We start from the raw sequence: 21,228 nt of genomic DNA, 5'->3' as shown, positions 1-21,228 counted from the left end.
GGGTTATATTATAGTTAAGGTTAGGGTATGGACGTCCCAAGGGTCCAGGATTGCACTAATCGTGACCAAAACGGTATCACTGTTGACGTCTATGAATCGTGGCCAGTGATTGGATGTCTCTGGTGTGTAAGGTGAGTTTCAATTGGCAGCAGCGCTTTGAGAACGTTTTATCATGAGTTCCCATTGCAGCAGCACTCTTGGGACTGCTCGCATGCCTGAGCTGAGTTGCCATCGACTGTCTCGAGTATCTTCAACAATGGAAGAATCATAACTTTATGTCAACTGGAAAACTCACGGCTATATCGAGTTTTTGAGCAAAAGTCAGCTGTGTAGTTGTATCACGCGTTTAAGTGTGGCGTGTAGGGGTAAGTCTTGAATAGTCGGGGGTTGGTTTGTCGTATTTTTGGCCATTGTTAAATTTCAATTTGACTCAACACTTGTCATTTTTATATAGGATAGTAGCCAATAGTCACCTCAAGCTGATTATCTTGAAATCAAGGTTGAGGTTTGTCATGTATGTGAACTTGTAGCAACTAGTGTATTACTCGCTTCGTAGTTAGGTTTGCACAAATTCTCATTTACACACGAAAACAGCGGTTTTGGCTCCACTGTTACCAACTTCTACTCATTCATTTGCTTGCTGATGATTTTTCCTGAATTGTTGAATACTATAGCTAATATGAGCGTTTTCTCAACTTCATTTATTTTAAAGGCCCAGTGTAGTCAAACGTAATTTCCATTATTGTGTATATATACTTCCACACTGAGGTTGGAATGATGCTGTGAAAGTTATGGTAATGTAACGCTGTTTTTAAATGTAATCCTGAAATTGCAGCCTGTTTTGGTGGGATGGAGTTTTGGCCTGCCTGGTAAATTTAGTTAATAGACCAATAAGAAAGAGTTCCAAACCTCTACGCCAATAACAGCTCGTTTTCAGTTTTCACTTCAACACTTGGACCACCGCCAGATAGTCCTAGAAAAATTATTGCTTGAAAAAATTGCTCTTTGGTTAGCTTTTTTGTGTGTTTTTGACCATTTTAATTGGCAACAATCACAATAAGGTTACCCAGAAATGATTTGATATTGAGATAAAAATGGCTGTACTTGACCTTTTTTTAATTGAAAATGTGTCAATAGTGAAAATGAAGAGGCAAAATAAGCGAACATTGTGGTTCACTGCTGGAATTTCAGCTATGCAGAATTTAACTGTTGTCATAACTTTGGACTCTTTAGACTGGACAATTTGTGCCTCCAGAAATTTCTACAAGATTGATTAAATGGAGCTTGAGGGCCAATGGTGGAAAGGACAACTTGCTGGAGATATATACCAGGCTTTGCGCTACAAAGTAAGTGCTGTCATATTTCAAAGTGGAGGCAATAACTGCCTACATTAGTGTAATATTCCAAAAGTGAGAACTGTTGACCTGATGTATTATATTAACACACAGGCCTACAATACATGGCTGATCATAGTGAAGTTAAAAATGTGACTGTCCTGTTTTTGTGTTACACACACACCAGTCAAAACACATTCTCATACAAGGGTTTTTCTTTATTTAAAAAAAAACCCAAACTATTTTCTACATTGTAGAATAATAGTGAAGACATCAACTATGGAGTCATGTAGTAACCAAAAAAGTGTAAAACAAATCAAAATCTATTTTATATTCTTCAAAGTAGCCACCTTATGCATTGACAGGTTTACACTCTTGGCATCCTCTTAACCAGCTTCACCTGGAATGCTTCTCCAACAGCTCCCACATATGCTGAGCACCTTTTGGCTGCTTTTCCATCACTCTGTGGTCCAACTCGTACCAAACCATCAATTGGGTTGAGGTCGTGTGACTGTGGAGGCCAGGGCATCTGAAGCATCACTCTCCTACTTGGGCAAATAGCCCATACGCAGCCTGGAGGTGTGTTGGGTCATTGTCCTGTTGAAAAACAAAAGATAGTCCCACTAAGCGCAAACCAGATTGGATGGCATATCACTACAGAATGCTGTAGTAGCCATGCTGGTTAAGTGTATCTTGAATTCTAAATAAATCACTGACAGTGTCACCAGCAAAGCACCATCACATCTCCTCCTCCGTGCTTCACGGTGGGAGTCATATATGCAGAGGTCATCCGTTCACCTGCTCTGCGTCTCAAAGACCCAGCGGTTGGATAAAAAAAATCTTGAATTTGGACAAATCAGACCAAAGGACAGATCCCCACCAGTCGAATGTCCATTGCTCTTCTTGTTGGTGTCATTTGGTAGTGGTTTCTTTACAGCAATTTGACCATGAAGGCATCCTCTGAAATGTTGACGTCTTGAACTGTGGCATTTTTTGGGGCTGCGATTTCTGAGGCTGGTACCTCTGGATAAGTTCATTAGAGTTAACTCTCTTTCTTTCCTGTGGCGGTCCTCATGAGAGTCAGTTTCATCATAGTGGTTGTTGCGACTGCACTTGAAGACACTTTTAAAGTTCTTGACATTTTCCGGATTGACTGACCTTTATCTTAATCTTGTCTTTATCTTGTCTTTGCTTATTTGAGCTGTTCTTGCCATAATATGGACTTTGTCTTTTACCAAATAGGGCCATGTTCTGTATACCACCCCTACCTTGTCACAACATAACTAAATGGCTCAAATGCATTAAGAAGGAAATTCCACAAATTAACTTTTTTACCAAGGGATTGGGAACTTTATTGAAATGCATTCCAGGTGACTACCTCATGAAGCTGGTTGTGAGAATGTCAAGTGTGCAAAGCTGTCATCAAGGTAAAGGGTGGCTACTTTGGATAATCTCATAAAATATTTTGATTTAACACTTTTTTGGTGACTACATGATTCCATATGTATTTCGTCATTTTTATGTCTTCTATTATTCTACAATGTAGAAAATTGTGAAAATAACGGAGAACCCTGGAATGAGTAGGTGCCCATGCTGAGGTTGGAATATTATTGTGTAAGCACTGTTTGAAAAGTCTGCCTGAAATTTCAGCCTATTGTGGTGGGATGGTGTTTTGGCCTCTGACATCACCAGAGAGTAAATTAGTTGATAGAAAAATAAATAAAAGCTAGTTTTCAGTTTTCCCACTCCCAAACAGTCTTATCAAAATTATAGCTTGAGAAATCTCACAGCACCCCCCCCTTACAGACTCCCCTAGCTCTGACTTCGCTGATAGCTACTTTGACGAAAAATGTACTTATTACGACTGATGTGGTTATTCCACCAATCTAGCTTAAGGTCAATGCACTAACTGTAAATCGCTCTGGGTAAGCGTGTCTGCTAAATGAGTAAAATGTCAAATGTAAAGTAGTGTCGTCACGATACTAGAATTTTGACTTCAATACCAGTTTTAGTATCACGATACCACGGCAAAAAAAGAGTATTAGACTAAGTCACAGAATGGCACTTAATCTAGACACTCAGCTACTGCTCTGTTCAATCTTTTGAGTTCAATATCATGACAATTTAAATTCTATTTCAGACAGCGCTGTATGCATTAATGAAGTAATCATATAATTTAATTAGACTTTAGTAAAAATTAACTACAACAATAGCAATGTATTTGAATGGTAAATCTCTATTGATAAACAAGGTAAATCAAGATTTAGTCTCGGCGGCCTATTCACAATGCAGGTCAATGCATTTTCAATAGGGGTGTGTAAATGCATTGAATTATTGAGCTTGTTTTCGCTAATTTCATGTGGCTATCGATGACAATTTGTTTCCCTTCCATTTGCGTAAAAATAGCCATCTCTACTTTTTAGAAAAGGGCGCGCTGTCTCTTTTAAACCCATTATTGACGTAGGCACATGCCCACACAGTTGAGTTCTGTGAAGAAGAGAATTGACAGATGACGGGGGAAATGATCTTCTCCAGGGTTCTGGTCTAGAAGCACGGCTTCAACTGTCCCTACAGTGTATTGTAGTTTAACTGACATCTGGCCCAGAAATACCATTTTCATACACGGCCACATAGAGAAGTCAGATTTAAAAATGGCTAATTAGACACCTTTGTGAGGCCGAGATATTAACATTTTACACTGAACAAAAATATAAACGCAACAAGAAAAGTGTTGGTTTCATGTGCTGAAATAAAATATCCTAGAAATGCCCCATATGCACAAAAAGCTTATTTCTCTAATTTTGTGTATGAATTTGTTTATCCCCTTTGTGAGCATTTCTCCTTTGCCAAGATAATCCATCCACCTGACAAGTATGCATATCAAGAAGCTGATTAAACAGCATGATCATGACACAGGTGCACATTGTATTGGGGACGATAAAAGGCCACTCTAAAATGTGCAGTTTCGTCACACAATGCCACATGCTGACTTCAGGAATGTCCACCAGAGCTGTTACCAGATAATTTAATGTTAATTTCTCTACCATAAGTCGTTTTAGAGAATTTCGCGGTACGTGCAACCGGCCTCTCAACTGCATGTGTAACCACACCAGCCCAGGACCTCCCATCTGGCTTCTTCGCTTTCAGCCACCAGCTGAGAACTGTGGGTTTGCACAGCCAAAGAATTACTGCACAAACTGTCAGAAAGTCTTAGGGAAGCTCATCTGTGTGCTTGTTGTCCTCACCAGGGTCTTGACCTGACTGCAGTTCGGCGTCGCAACTGACTTCAGTGGGAAAAATGCTCACCTTCGATGGCCACTGGAGAAGTGTGCTCTTCATGGATTAATCCCGGTTTCAACTGTACAGAGGACAGACGGCGTTCATGGCGTCTTTGTGTGAGAGCGGTTTGTTGATGTCAACTTTGTGAACAGAGTGCCCCACTGTGGTGGTGGTGTTATGGTATGGCCAAGCATAAGCTACGGACAACAAACGATTGCATTTTATTGATGGAAATTTCAATGCAGAGCTACCATGAGATCCTGAGGCCCATTTTTGTACCATCACGTCATGTTTCTGCATGATAATCCACAACCCCATATCGCAAGGACCTGTACACAATTGCTGGAAGCTGAAAATGTCCCAGATCTTCATGGCCTGAATACTTAGACATGTCACCCATTGAGCATGTTTTGGATGCTCTGGGTCGATGCGTACGACAGCCTGGACTCGCCAATATCCAGCAACTCCGCACAGCCGCTGAAGAGGAGTGGGACAACATTCCACAGGCCACAATCAACAGCCTGATCAACTCTGTGAAGCAGATGTGTCAAGCTGCATGAGGCAAATAGTGATCACACCAGATACTGACAAGTTTACTGAGCAACACCCCTCCTTTTTCTTAAAAAAAAGGGTCTGTGACCAACCGATGCATATCTGTATTCTCAGTCATGTGAAATGCATTGATTCGGGCCTACTGAATTTATTTCAATTGACAAATTTCCTTAAATAAACTAACTCAATCTTTTAAATTGTTGTTTTTATATTCATGTATGTATGTAGTTGTAGTGGTGACTTTGTTGCTGCTTGCTCTGCTTTCTGTGCGCAAGTGTGAGTGTGATGTTGGTCTGTATAAACCGGATGCAAACCAGATAGACAGTCCATGAATCGGCGTATGCGAACGTGAGTAAATTACATAGAAAACAATGGCTGGACATCTTGGATGCAGCCTCCAGTTCTTATTATACCTCTGATCTTTAAATGTGATGGAGAGACGATTTAAAGGTGCAATATGCAGAAATTGCTCTGCCATTTTGGGATTGCTAACGTTTACGACAAAACGAGCAGTCGATAACTGTAGAGAATTATTGTACCATCTTAACCACGGTGAAATAGATATTTTCAATAACCCAAAATATTGTATTTTCAGTTTGAAACTGGTGTACAAAACAGATGCAAAACCTAATCTTAAGAATGGGAAGCATAGACACAGTGCACAGAACAGATCTACTGCTCCTTAGATTAGCTTTCAATGAGATCTATAACTCACATTTCTATGTGAATTTGGTCAGGTCACCCAATAGGTTTATGTTGACAATCAGCAACTTCTATTCAGCATGAGTGATGAGCTAACATGTTGCAGTCTAGACTCCTAGTCCTCTAGCAGTGCGTAAGTGGATCAGGCAAGAGGCATGAACGGTGAGCTCGCGCTATAAGGGGACATCGGCTGGCCTGATAGACTAGAACCTCTCAATAAGTATATGATATGAGACTCGTGGCAGAAGTACCGAAAGTAACATTCTATGTTTTTCATGTTCTAGTATCTAGAGCAGTTTCGGTATACTGTGCAACACTACTAAGAAGGAATTTGTTTATTTTTTATCCGTAAGGTTAAATTGCTACTATTAGATATAAGATGCATTTGAGTGATGAGGCTAAAGCAACCGACTGCAGACAAAAGTCGAGGCGGGTGCAGCTGTGACTGCCAAAAATGAATCAGAATACAAATTGTGTTTCTACTATTCCAACAGTTAAAACGTGGCCATAATCGCTTGTGGACAGACGTGTAACATAAAATGTTTATCGGAGCGTCTCTCAACAGATTTTTATTTTACCTTTATTTAACCAGGCAAGTCAGTTAAAAACAAATTCTTATTTTCAATGACGGTCTGGGAACAGTGGGTTAACTGCCTGTTCAGGGGCAGAACGACAGATTTTTGTACCTTGTCAGATGGTGGGATGAGATGACTAACAACTTCCGGTGCCCTGATTTATTTTTTTATTTTATTTTTATTTTTTCCCCCCCGTCACTTATCATTTGGACTGTCACGATATCGTTGCATCTTTGGAATCTCTGAAGTGGAGGAGACATCTGGCCCATAGACTTACCCAAAACTGTCAGTATCTGTTTAGGAGGTTAGGGATGTTGCTCGTCTCGTTTAATCTTTTCTCATACTTCTACCCCCAGATCTTTAATGGAGCATCTGCAGCAGTCACACATTTTAGATCGGGTTGGCCAAGTTTACAGATCTTATAATGTATTGTTTACTTTTTTTTTCAGGAAATCAAGTTGCCCTCCTACAAAGGCCAGTCCCCCCAGCTCAACCTCAGGCGCTACTTTGCAGACCTCATAGCAATCGTAAGCAATCGCTACCTGCTGTGCCCAACAGCCAGACACCTTGCCGTCTACTTGCTGGACCTTTTCATGGACCGCTATGATATAACGGTGCAGCAGCTTCACATGGTCGCACTCTCCTGCTTGCTTTTGGCTAGTAAGTTTGTCAGCTTCCTTGCAAGCCTCTGCTTGGCCAAACTTCTAATTGCTATAGTCCACCCAGTCTATAAACTCAATTTTTCTATGTGCCTTGTGATTATTTCCCGTCCTATACAGGTAAGTTTGAGGAGAGAGAGGACCGAGTTCCTAAGCTGGAGACTCTTAACAGCCTGGGCTGCATGAGCTCCATGAACCTGGTGCTGACCAAGCAGGGCCTGCTGCACATGGAGCTCCTCCTGCTGGAGACCTTCCAGTGGAACCTGTACCTGCCCACCGCTGCACACTTCATAGAGTACTACCTGTCCATCGCTGTCAACGAGGCGGACCTTCACGATGGCTGGCCCATGGCGTGCCTGGAGAAGACGGTGCTCTACATGACAAAGTATGCTGACTACTTCCTGGAGGTCTCCCTTCAAGGCAAGTTGACGTTCTGTTGCGGCATCACTTAATTAATTTGATACAGCAGTAGCAATACAGGGATCTAACATCTACAGAAGAGACAGGAATGCCTATGGAGGAGGTGTTGCGGCATATATTCAGAGCTAGATTCACGTGAAGGTTAGCGAGGATCTCATGTCTACTGTTGTGTTGTGGTTGCAGGTTCACCTGCCTTATCTAAAGTCATATTTTAGGGTGCTGCTCTAGGCCACCAAGTGCTAAGTCAGTATCTGGATAATGTGTGACTCGCTTGATAATGTGTGATGTTAAGAGGTCTATTTTGTTGGGGGGGGTGACCTGATTTAGACTGGTTTTCATCAAGCTATCCACTCAAGAGGAAGCTTCTTACTGTAACCAGTGCCTGTAATCTGGCTCAGGTTATCAATCAACCTGCCAGAGTATTTACAAACAGTACAGGATCTACATCATCCAAGTGTATTGGTCATATCTTTACTAATGCTGCAGAACTTTGTTCTAAAGCTGTATCCACACCCAATGGATGTAGTGGCTATATCCAGAAAAGCCAAGGTTCCAAAGGCTGGGCCTAAAATAGTGTATAAGATCCTACACAAGATATGTTGAATATTTGTTGGTTTGTGTGTAATGAGGAGCATCCAGACGCGGCACTTGATGTATTTATGAAATTGTTTCTTCCAGTTATCAATAAGCATTAGTGGTGTAACGGACCGTAGTTGATCCGTGATCCATACGGATCACCCCCCCCCACGGTTCGGCACACATGTGAACCGCATGTGAACCGCGGATCAATCGCAAAGTTCAACCACCTTAGTGTGAAATACAGTTTTACTGCCGCTGTTACTTAAAAAAGAAAAAGAAAATCCCTACATCTTGATGCAGTGAAAATATAGTCAAGACAGATGTGTGCTGTTTTACTCTGACGCATGAAGGTTGGTTTGATTCTTTTTTTAAAGCAGTTGTGTGTACTATTCACGTGAACGGGGCATGTTGAATCCCAACGAATCAATCCTGGATGCTCGCGTTGCAAAAAGCAAAGAAGAAAAAGAGCAGTGATAGCCACGGCTAGTGGGAGGAGCTGACGAACTGGAAACGTCTCCCGCTTCATTTAAGTCTCATGTATGGGAGCATTTTGGCTTCCCTTTCAAATATGATAATGGAAGAAGGGTGGTGGACAACACCATTACGGTGTGCAGGCGTTGTGCCACAAGAAAGCCGTATGAACATGGAAATACATTGAGCATGGCCACACATTTAAAGTGTCATCACCCTGTTGTCAGTGACAGGAGCCAACTCAGCCAAGAGACAACTTCTCACCACAGCATTTAAGCAGCCTTTTGCTGCAGAGTCAGACCAGGCTAAAGCCACCACCAAATCTATTGAGATGGTTATCGCTGCAGACGTGAGGCCATACTCTGTTGTGGAAAACAAAGGGTTTAAAAATATGGTGAAAGTGCTTGAGCCAAGCTATGAAATCCCCTGGCGTACCCACTTCAGTATGAAGATCTTGCCAGATCTTTATGAACATGAAAATATCAAAGTTGTCGACTAATTATCCAAGGCATCCTCTGTTGCCCTCACCACAGACGGGTGGACCTCCAGGGCAACGGAAAGCTACGTGACAGTGACTGCTCACTACACTACAGAGGAGTGGGAGATGCGAAGTCCGGTGCTACAGACACGCCCCCTCAGAGTCGCATATCTGGCGCAGGTACTGCTCGGAGCAGTAGCAGAGTGGAGGCTAGAGAGGCCCAATGGCAATATCTCAACCACCACAATAATAATAATGCCAAGAACCAAGTAAATGCAGTGATAGAGGCTGGACTGGGGCCACAGATAGCTTGCTTTGCACATGTGATCAATTTGGCATCCTAAATGGGAATCTCAGTGAACCAGATGGACCGCCTCCTTGGGAGGATCAGGAAGTTGGTGGCTTCCTTTTTCCACCGATGCACAGCAGCCGCTCGTGCTTAAGACCAAGCAAGAAACGCTACAGCAACCGACCCACAAGATCATACACAATGTCACAAGATGGTGCTCCAACATGTCATAAGTGGAGTTCCATCTTGAGCAGCAGGCAGCTATATATTCTGCGCTGACAGACAAGACCCTGAAAAAAAAGACATCTTCACCTTGTCTAATGATGACATAAAAAAGTGGCAGGAGGTCCTCCAGGTGCTCAAACCCCTCAAAACGGTTCCAACCCTACTGAGCACTGAAACTGCACTGTCTGTGTCCATGATCCTACTTCTGAAAAACAAGGATTCTACAATCCATGGCCCCAAGTGAGGAAGATGGCACCATCATCACTAGAAATATCAAGGCTGCCATAAGAGGACCTGAACCCCAGATACCACCCCCCCCCCCCCCCCCCCCCTAATGTACAGGACTACCTTCATAGATGGGGCGGTAGGTAGCCTAGTGGTTAGAGCATTGGACTAGTAACCGAAAGGTTGCAAGATCAAATCCCTGACAAGGTAAAAATCTGTTCTGCCCCAGAACAAGGCCGTTTAACCCACTGTTCCTAGGCCGTCATTTGAAAATAAGAATTTGTTCTTAACGGACTTGTCTAGTTAAATAAAGGTCAAATAAAAAAAATAGATCTACTGCACTGGATCCAAGGTTCAAGTCCCTGTCTCACCTAGACCCTGCCCTACACCGGAGGACATAGTGATCTCACCACTGAGATTGTGGCCACTGAAGAGGTAAAAAAAAAAGAGTGAATTACTTAAATAATATATTGCAGTCTAGTTTTAGTCTATGCTATTAGAATCATCAATTTTTGATGTGAAATACTGACTTTTAAATGTTATTGCCACAATTTATAGTTCTATGAAAATAAACAATTTGTTAGTTTAATAGATTAAGTCTTTTTTTTCTGCAGGGTCAAGCCACAGAGCTGACAGGAGCAGACTCGGAGGCATCTCCGCCACAAAATAATTTGGCCATGAAGGAGCTTTTCGGGGAGACCTTTTGCGAGCAAGGACACAGGCAAGACGTTTGCCAACACCATCGAAGAGGTGGCATCCTACAAGGCAGCAAGCGGCGTTCCCACTGGCATGGTGGAAAAGCAATGAGTGTAAATACCCTCATATTGGTATGAGGTTACCTGACTGTGCCTGGCACTTCAGTTCCTAGCTAACGGGTGTTCTCCACAGCAGGGGACATAGTGACTGCAAAGAGGTCTACCCTCTCCCCAGACAGTGTAGACTTCATATTTTTGAAAAATAATTAAGTTATTAGCTCAGGTCTGCTTTGCTTTCTTTATTTACTTTTTTTTTAAAGAGGACAGGCTATTTTTTTCATTCACTATTGTTCCAAGGAAGAAGGTATCATGCACTTTAATTTAACAATTGAGTGTTGAATATTTTATTTTATTTTATTTAAACATTGAAAAGTTACTTGCTTCAAGTGTTCTTTAAGTAATAAAGGGAAAGCAAAGTTATGTCTACATTGTTTTATTTTTTTATTCATTTTTTTTCCCGTGACTCAAAACCATTAATTTTGTGATCCGTTGCACCATAAATAAGCATGTACCTATTAAGAAACTGACTGCTAAAACTGTTAAGCCCCCCTGGGTTATTGAGGAATGGAAAAACTTTATGGTCGAGAGAAATTAAGCAAAGGAGAGCCTTCGTTAGAATGGCCGACATTGTAAAATGGGAAATTGATTTTTAAACTGAACAAAATAAAATGTATTAAGAAACTGAGAATATATGTATGTATATGTGTGTGTGTGGAGGTATAATTGAAAAAAAAGCTTTGGAGTACTTTAAATGAAATTATGGCAAGAAAGACTAATTCAACTCCATCTTTCATTGAATCGGATGGCTCATTCATCACAAATCCTATTTTAATGATTTCATTGGCAGAGTGGGCACACTAACGAGCCATCATTCATGCATAAAATACCTAATGCAAGAAAAGCATTGTCATTTTGTGAAGTTAGCGTGGGAGGTGGGAAAATGATTGCTCTCCGTTAGGGATGACCCAATTTTAGTCTACTGGTCGATAGGCTGTTGGTCGACCAATACATATTTTATTTCTTTGTCGAGCAGTTGCAAAAAACAATTCTATTTATTTCATGGCACATGTCTTGATGTCTGTCTCAGTGGACTAATCCATTGCGGAGGCCGCAGGGATGGCACAGCAGTAATACCTTTACCGTTGATTCCCATTTCTATTCTGCAATGTTTGGTTACCGTCATTTCTGTTAATGCATTTTAATATATTAGTCTTTTACAGTGGACATGTTTGCAGTGCGCACAACCTAGGCAACACTTGTGAGAAACAAGTTTTGGTTTATTTCATTCCATTTATGAGTTGTCCATTTATTGTATTTTGTTTTAAAGGGGTCCTGTCAATGTTGAGTAAGGCATGTATACTTATACAGTGCATTTGGAAAGTATTCAGACCCCTTTTCCCACATTTTGTTACAGCCTTGTTTTAAAATAAATGTTTCCCTCAATCTACACAATGCCCCATAATGACAAAGCAAAAACAGGTTTAGCAAAAAATAGAAATGTGATATTTACATAAGTATTCAGACCCTTACTGAGGAGTGGCTTCCGTCTGGCCACTCTACCATAAAGGCCTGATTTGGTGGAATGCAGTACAGATGGTTGTCCACTGAGGAACTCTAGAGCTCTGTCAGTGTGAACATCGGGTTCTTGGCCACCTCCCTGACCAAGGCCCTTCTCCCCCGATTGCTCAGTTTGACCATGCGGCCAGCTCTAGGAAATGTCTTGGTGGTTCCAAACTTCTTCCATTTAAGAATGGAGGCCACAGTGTTCTTGGGGACCTTCAATGCTGCAGATATGTTTTGGTACCCTTCCCCAGATCTGTGCCTCGATACAATCCTGTCTCTGCTCTACGGACAATTCCTTCAACCTCGTGGCTTTGTTTTTGCTCTGACATGCACTGTCAACTGTGGGACTATATATGTGTGTGTGTGCCTTTCCAAATCATGACCAATCAATTGAATTTACCACAGGTGTACTCCAATCAAGTTGTAGAAACATCTCAAGGATGATCAATGGAAACGAGCTGCACCTGAGCTCAATTGCGTCTCATAGCAAAGGGTCTGAATACTTATGTAAATAAGCTATTTCTGGTATTTATTTTACATTTTTGAAATTTGTCATGATTGTTTGTAGATTGGGAAAAAACACCTGATTTTAATCAATTTTAAAATAAGGCTGTAACGTAACAAGGTGGAACAAGTCAAGGGCTCTGAATACACTGTAAATGTTCCCATGGAGCTTCTGATTCTTTTTTTCCTTCACCTCAAACGGCAAGTAAACCAACGTGTTTTTACATCCATTGAGTGACAATAGTTCCTCCAATGTAGCCTATTTGTAAAATATTCATATCCCTTGTGCGAAAAGCCTACAGCTGTGTCAGTCCGAAGTTAACTGGCTCGGGAAACTGAGGGTCCAGAATTTTATGTTGCTGCAAGTTGATAGTGCTTCAAGTTCCTTGCAGACAGACAGGCCATGTATAGCCAATGTGATTTATTTTTATCAGGTTCTTTTCTATCTGCAGGCTGCAATGTATTTATTTGTTGGCTTTATGTAGGCTGTTTACATAGTTGGCAATAGAAGTTAGGCTAGATTTGTATAATTTCTTAAACACATGACGTGGAGGTTCGGGTACAGGTTTTTGTCTTGATCTCTGGCTCCCTCAAGTCATTTTACTTATTTAATCACTGTGCTTAAAGCATCAGACAAGCTCAGCAGCCTACATATAGTTGATTTTATTAAAACGCAGAGGTTGTTTTATATCCGAAAAATGCACTTTAACGTTTCGACCACTCAATTTTTAGTCTGGGACAGCCCTACTGCCAACAAATGAGAAACCACCTGGTATTGACAACCTACACTACATGCCCAACAGTATGTGGACACCTGCTCGTCAAACATCTCATTCCAAAATCATGAACATTTGGAGTTGGTCCCCCCTTTTTGCTATAACAGCCTCCACTCTGGGAAGGCTTTCCACGAGATGTTGGAACATTGCTGCTGGGACTTGCTTCCATTCAGCCACAAGCATTAGTGAGGTTGGGCACTGATGTTGGGAGATTAGACCTGGCACGCAGTCAGCATTCCAATTCGCAAGAAACCATTTCATTATGGACATCACTTTGTGCACTGGGGGGCATTGTCATGCTGAAATAGTGAAGGGCTTTCCCCAAACTGTTGCCACAAAGTCGGAAGCACCGAGTTGTCTACAATGTCATTGTATGCTGTAGCTTTTCAGATTTGAAAAACAGCCCCAGACCATTGTTCCTCCTCCACCAAACTTTAGTTGCCACTATGCATTCGGGTAGGTAGCATTCTCCTGGTAATCCGCCAAACTCAGATCTGTCCCTCGAACTGCCAGATTGAAGCGTGATTCATCACTCCAGAGAATGCGATTCCACTGCTCCAGAATGCAATGGCGGCTAGCTTTATCACTCCAGCCGATGCTTTGCATTGTGCATGGTGATCTTAGGCTTGTGTGCGGCTGCTCGGCCATGGAAACCCATTTCATAGAGCTCCCGACGAACAGTTATTGTGCTTATATTGCTTCCTGGGGCAGTTTGGAACTCGGTAGTGAGTGTTGCAACCTAGGACAGACGATTTTTACACGCTACGCGCTTCAGCACTTGCCGGTCCCGTTCTGTGAGCTTGTGTTGCCTACCACTTCGCGGCTGGGCCGCTGTTGCTCCTAGACATTTTCACTTCACAAATACAGCACTTACGGTTGACCAGGGCAGACATTTGATGAACTGACTTGTTAGAAATGTGGCATCCTATGACGGCGCCACGTTGAGTCACAGATCTTCAATAAGGCCATTCTACTGCCAATGTTTGTCTATGGCAATTGTATGGCTGTGTTCTTGATTTCATACACCTCTTAGCAACTGATGTGGCAGAAATGGCTGAATCCACCAATTTGAAGCGTTGTCCACATCCAGTTGAAGTCGGAGGTTTACATGCATTTAAACTCAGTTCACAATTCCTGACATGTAATCCTAGATAAAAATGTCATAGGTCTGTCAGGATCACCATGTTATTTTAAGACAAATGTCAGCTGTTATTTCTTTCATCACATTCCCAGTGGGTCAGAAGTTTACATGCACTCAGTTAGTATTTGGTAGCATTGCCTTCCATAACCTTCCCACAATAAGCTGGGTGAATTTTGGCCCATTCCTCCTGACAGAGCTGGTGTAACTGAGTCAAGTTTGTAGGCCTCCTTGCATGCCTTTTCAGTTCTGCCTACACATTTTCTATATAGGATTGAGATCAGGGCTTTGTTGATTGCCACTCCAATACTTTGACTTTGTTGCCATTTTGCCACAACTTTGGAAGTGTGCTTGGGGTCATTATCCATTTGGAAGACCCATTTGCGACCAAGCTTTAACATATCTACATAATTTTCGTCATGATGCCATCTATTTTTGTGAAGTGCACCAGTCCCTCCTGCAGCAAAGCACCACCACAACATGATGCTGCCACACCTGTGCTTCACGGTTGAGATGGTGTTCTTCAGCTTGCAAGCCTCCCCCTTTTTCCTCCAAACATAAGGATGGTCGTTATGGCCAAACAGTTCTTCCTTGCTGAGCGGCCTTTCAGGTTATGTCGTTATAGGACTCATTTTGCTGTGGATATAGATACTTTTGTACCCGTTTCCTGTTCTGGGATTGATTTCCACATTTTGCACAAGTACGTTCATCTCTAGGAGACAGAACGCGTCTCCTTCCTGAGCGGTATGTCGGCTGCATGTGGAACCAATGTGCAATGGCTAGCTAGTTAGCGGTGGTGCACGCTAATAGCGTTTCAATCGGTGACATCACTTGCTCTGAGACATTGAAGTAGTTGTTCCCCTTGCTCTGCAAGATCCGTGGCTTTTGTGGCGCGAAGGGTAACGATGCTTTGTGGGTGACTGTTGTTGGTGTGTGCGGAGGGTCCCAGGTTGGGTCGAGGAGAGGGACGAAAGCTAAACAGTTACACGTGGTCCCATGGTGTTCGTACTTGCGTACTATTGTTTGTACAGATGAACGTGGTACCTTCAGGCATTTGGAAATTGCTCCCAAGGATGAACCAGACTTGTGGAGGTCTACAATTCTTTTTCCTGATGTCTTGGCTGATTTCTTTAGATTTTCCCATGATGTCAAGCAAAGAGGCACATAGTTTGAAGGTAGGCCTTGAAATACATCTACAGGTACACCACCAATTGACTCAAATTATGTCAATTAACCAGAAACTTCTAAAGCCATGACATCTTCTGTAATTTTCCAAGCTGTTTAAAGGCACAGTCAACTTAGTGTAGGTAAACTTCTGACCCACTGCAATTGTGATACAGTGAAATAATCTGTAAACAATTGTTGGATAAATGACTTGTCATGCACAAAGTAGATGTCCGAACCCGACTTGCCGAGAACTATAGTTTGTTAATTAAGAAGAAATTTGTGGAGTGGTTGATTCCGACCTCAGTGTATGTAAACTTCCGACTTCAACTAATGTATACATTTTGAAAAATACTGAGGATGATAGCAGACGATGTTGCCACTCCTTGCTTTAGAGAAAAGTGTTTGTTCACAAACCTGGAGGGAAGTCATGCTGCAATCCAAAAATGTTAAAGCTCCCTTTCCTGGCTTCTAACAGCCTAACAATCAGCTTGCTTCCAGTTCTTAGCAAACTTATGGAAAAAGATTTTTTGACCAGATATAATGCCATTTCTCTGTGAACAATTTAACTGACTTTCAGCACACTTCTAGGGAAGGACACTAAACATGGACTGCACTGACACAAATGACTGAAAGTTGGTGATACTGATAAGATTGTGGGAGCTGTGTAGTTAGCTTTTAGTGCCACCTTTATTATTGATGGCATAACATAGCTCTCTATCCATGATATTATCTAATAGAACGGTCTTTTCTTTATTGGAAGCTTCTCTAACGTAAAACGTGTAAAGTGTGGTATTTCATAAGGGAGCTGTCAAGGCCCTTTTTACTGTTACACTATACATGTCAGCACCAGCTAGTGAAGTCATTGCGGCCCTAAAGAGTTGGGTTCAATTTTAGAATAGGTGGCTAGGAATAAACTAGCCCTGAACAGATCGAAAAGCATTATTTAGTACCAAACACCCCCAAGGTACTGGACCTCAGCTGAATCTGGTAATGAATAATGTGGCTGAGCAAGGAGATATAGGGTCCTGTGTGGCTCAGTCGGTAGAGCATGGCGCTTGCAACGCCAAGCGTCGTGGGTTCGATTCCTGCTGGGACCACCCATATGTAAAAGTAGTGGCCCCAGCCGACTTGTAAGTCGCTTTGGACAAAAGCGTCTGCTAAATGGGATATATTATTATTATTATTATTTATATATATTTATATATTAAACTTCCTGTTGTTATATTAGATTGTTTACTGTCATGGTCAAAGCATATTGATTCTATTGTTGTAAAGCTGGGGAGGGGGGGGGTGTCTGTCTGATAGATGCTTTGCTTTTTTAACACTCATGCATGCAAACAAAAGTAATTTTGTCATTTTTATTAGGATCCCCATTAGCTAATCCTTTAACGCTAGCCAAGCTTCCTGGGGTCCAACACCAATTAGCAAGACATTACAAACGACCACGAATCAAGACTCCACAAACATTCAATTAGACAAGCAATTAGACTATACCTGTCAGGAAACACATTTAACATTTCAGTTGATGCTTTCGATTTCCTGTCCAGTCATATGGTTTATCGCATTAGATGTTTTATTTTTTTTCTTTACGGTGGATTTACTTTTTGCCTGAGAAATATGGATTGGTAAAGTGTTCCATTCAGCTGTGGCTCTTTATAAAACTGTAGATTTAAGGCAATTTGTCCTTGCCTTGGGTTGTCTTAGCTGCCCTGGTGGTTATGCGTGTTGCTACTATGTACTAACTGGCCTGTTTAATAAAATAATAATAATAATAATAACATTCCTAAAGAAAATCCAAAGACTGGATATTAATTTGTTTTCAATGTGAAGCCATGAGAGGTTCTGATGCATTTGGATAATATTCATACGGATAGAGAAATTAAGAGCTAATCTGGCAACCCTATTTTGAGCTTTTTTTTCTTTGCTGCAGGAGACCATATAACTGGACAGGACTCAAAGTGTGATAGGACCAGGGATTGAATCACCTGATTCAGTGTGCTAGATGTTACACTCTGAACATTCTTGTAACAGCAATTTCCTTATCCATCTAAATGACTGTGCTCTGACCATGATAAAGCTGTCTCAAACATGACGCCTTGTTTTTTTTCTCTCACTTGCCCTACTTTTTTCCCCTCCATTTTTTAAATCTAGGCAATTCAGTTAAGAACAAATTCTTATTTACATTGATGGCCTACCTGGGAACAGTGGGCTAACTGCCTTGTTCAGGGGTAGAACGACAGATTTTTACCTTGTCGGCTCAGGGATTCGATCCAGCAACCTTTTGGTTATTGGCCCAACGCTCTAACCACTAGGCTACCTGCCGCATTCCACATGCATTCTATTCATCAACAAATTCAATTGGGGATCATCAGCAAGCATAGATCTTAAACCAAATACAAACCATTTTGTTTTAGAAATGTTCAATGCCAATTTGTTCATATCAACCCACTCCGACACCATTCTTAGTTCAATGCTTATTACATCTGTTAGCTCATTACATTCTAATGCTGCACGATACACTGTAGAGTCATCAGCATACATGATCACTCTTGCTTTGTTCATTACTGAAGGTAAATCATTAGTAAAGCTAGAGTAGAGAAGTGGGCCTAGGCAGCTTCCTTGAGGATCACCACAGTGTATCTTTACTGCTTGTAAGGCTACCATTTTAAAGAACACTTTATGCCTTCGCCTGGATAGATCGCTTTCCGTCCAGGTTAGAGCTGCAGACTTAAAACCATAATATTTGAGTTTACCGAGTAACGGTTGATCAATTATATCAAAAGCAGCACTGAAATCTAGCAACACCGTACCAACTAATTCCTGTCATCTATACTCTTTAACCAATCATCTGTCATTTGTGCTATGGCCATACTCGTAGAATGCCCTTTGTATGCAAGCTGGAAACCAGTTATCAGACCATTTACATGAGAAATAATCCTTTATGTACAGATACAATAATTTCAATAACAAGCTTATAGGACGACTATTAGGATCAGTGAAAGCAGAGCTCCTGCAAGCTCTGGATTTGTTGCATCTTGACTACTGCCCAGTTGTATGGTCAGGTGCATCAAAGGACCTAGAAAAGCTGCAGCTGGCTAAGAACAGCACCACGTCTAGCCTCAAATGTAGACAGAGGGCCAATGTCAACAGCATGCATGTCAGTCTCTCCTAGTTCAGAGTGGAGAGACTGACTTTTTACATGCACACCAATATCCCGTTATTATTCATGTTAAAAGCTTGTGTCCCGGTTATGAGAAACCTGGATAAGATACTGTGGCATGTAAACGTTCTATCCCGTTTCCTGTTTTTCGCAGGTTCGGTCTAGTTAACACTGGTAAAGTTTTCTGTTTTCGTTTAGAGACCAGGGGCTCTGTTCCTGGAGAGATGCTGTCCTGTAGGTACCCACAATGGCGCTGACAGAGGGGGCCGCCTTGCTTGTAGTCCTTGTTTTTCACAAGCATTTCGCTACACTTGCAATAACATCTGCTAAACATGTGTATGTGACCAATCAAATTTGATTTGAGGTTTTTGCTCCATCCCTAATCTAGCACACCTGATTCAAATAATTAGCTGCTTGATCAACTGAATCAGATTAGTTACAACTGGTGTCGGTGTGAACCTACAGGAGGGTAGCTCTCCAGGAACATTTTTGAAGTAGTTGTGGTGTTCTTTGGTCGTTGTGTACTAGTGTTGCGATTCTTGTCCATTCATGTAATGTTTTATGTTCTGTTTTCTTCAACAGCTAATGTGGATCCACATCTTTTTATTTTCGTAAATCATAACCGGTATTTCAAGGTTTTTCAAACCAAACCTTCTGAAAATGTTTATTTTTTATTTTTAGGAAGAACAAGAGCGTAATGTCACCCTTTGCACTTAAAGACGCAGCTAGCCTTGTTGCACAATATTCTGGTACAATACATGGTGATGGTTAATGACTTGCTCTTATTCCAGATCATGTGTTTCTGAGGTTCGCCCCGTCACTGGTGGCAGCTGCCTGTGTGGCAGCCTCTCGCATCATCCTGCGCCTATCCCCTTCCTGGCCATCTCAGCTTCAGCGCCTCACCGTATACAGCTGGGATCACCTTGTCCCCTGTGTAGAAAAAATGATCATGTGAGTGTCTGTCCTCAGCCGGCCTCTTGCCTGCTGACAAATACTGCCTAACACCAGGGCCGTGTTTATTAAGGCACACCTTATCAAAAACATTTCGCAACTGGGGTGGGTGGCGGCAAGTCCAGGGAGTCCCTCTCTCTCTCTCTCTTCAGTATGTTTTCTTCCGTTTGGTGGCTAATGACCTTGATGCAACCTGAGAAAATAAGTAAACTCTTGCCATAATCTTAGTAACATGGTTGTAGAATTGTGCTGCAGGCTTGACAGGTTAGTTGTTTGAATGTCACTTTTGGTCTTTCTTTGTCAGTGCTCATGACAGCGACGTGAAGGAGGCCAATAAGCAGACGTGCCAGCCACCCGGTCAGCAGCCGGGCCAGACTGGGTACCATACCCCTTGCCAGACAACCACCACCATGCCGCCTCAGTACCTGCACCAGACCAGCATCCAGTACCCTCAGCAGGCCCTCCAGCCTTCCCTAGCCCTAGCCCCAGGCCACGGCCCGGCCTCCTACGTATCCCACTCTGCCACCCTGCAGGGCCCTGGTGCCCCGCCACACAGCCACACCCAGACCATCTCTGCTGGTCTGGATGGCAAGGCCAACATTCCAAGCAGAGCCTACCAGGTCAATATGCACTATACCTGTGCTGCTCCCTGTTTTGATAGGTGATGGCTGGATCTCCAAGGTAGATCTATGACAGTATGGGAAGTAAAAGTGCGAGCGACTGGATGGGTATGTCGTCTCTTTGGATTAGACTAATTAGCAGGACCAGGTATGTTTTTTTTTTAAATTCGAGAAGTTATGATGCGATTTAAGCACTTTCTTCTATGGTAAGATGTGCAATATAATATTCCACAAATGTGCAATATAGTTATTTGTCATGTATCATTCCGGTGCTAACCTGCCGAAGGTGTGATCTTCTTTTCAAAACCAATATGATTGAGTTATCACCAAGCATGGTTGTCATGTGCAAAGGGTTGTTTTCCCAACACTCTGCATTAGCTATAATTTAATTGCACTATAGACAAGAGACTGTGCTGCATTTATTTAAGCTAAGATATCTCAGAAGCATTGAATGTATGTTCTCTTTTTGTTCCCTGGCGCCATGAGTAATAATGGGAATCTTATATCAGTATTGAACTCGAGGGATTACTTTTGTAGTAAGATATGGTAGTTTGATAGAGGAACCCGCATCACTCTGCCAGAAGCTACCTCAAATGTTAACGTTGACTACCCGCACCTTTGCTCTTGAACAGTGCTCTCTGTAATGTTCAGGAAGTATAGTTTTCATTGTTGTTTTGTGTTTCGAGCACTAATTTGGAGGGAATGTGTCATGTCAACACTTTCCTGTGCATGCGGAATGGCAGCGAGTGCTGTGTACTTCTAATATGGTACTTTTAAATAAAATGCCTGTCAGTTGTACTTCTGGT

General features: G+C 42.1%; 1 protein-coding gene across 1 annotated transcript; it reads left to right on the top strand.

Annotated features, from left to right (window-relative positions):
* Positions 1-201: 201 nt before the first annotated feature.
* On the top strand, positions 202-21,209 carry ccnj (cyclin J). The gene is given in 6 exon segments (XM_064932158.1): positions 202-365; positions 1,234-1,346; positions 6,892-7,108; positions 7,111-7,521; positions 19,643-19,802; positions 20,107-21,209. Coding segments are annotated over 5 exon segments (1,218 nt in total). The 5' UTR covers positions 202-365; positions 1,234-1,277; the 3' UTR covers positions 20,468-21,209.
* The last annotated feature ends 19 nt before the right edge of the window (positions 21,210-21,228 follow it).

The sequence above is a fragment of the Oncorhynchus masou genome, chromosome 23 (assembly GCF_036934945.1).
Source record: "Oncorhynchus masou masou isolate Uvic2021 chromosome 23, UVic_Omas_1.1, whole genome shotgun sequence".
Lineage (NCBI taxonomy): Eukaryota > Metazoa > Chordata > Actinopteri > Salmoniformes > Salmonidae > Oncorhynchus > Oncorhynchus masou.
Note: the sequence above shows the minus strand (reverse complement) of the source record. Positions and strands in the feature narration are given on the sequence as shown.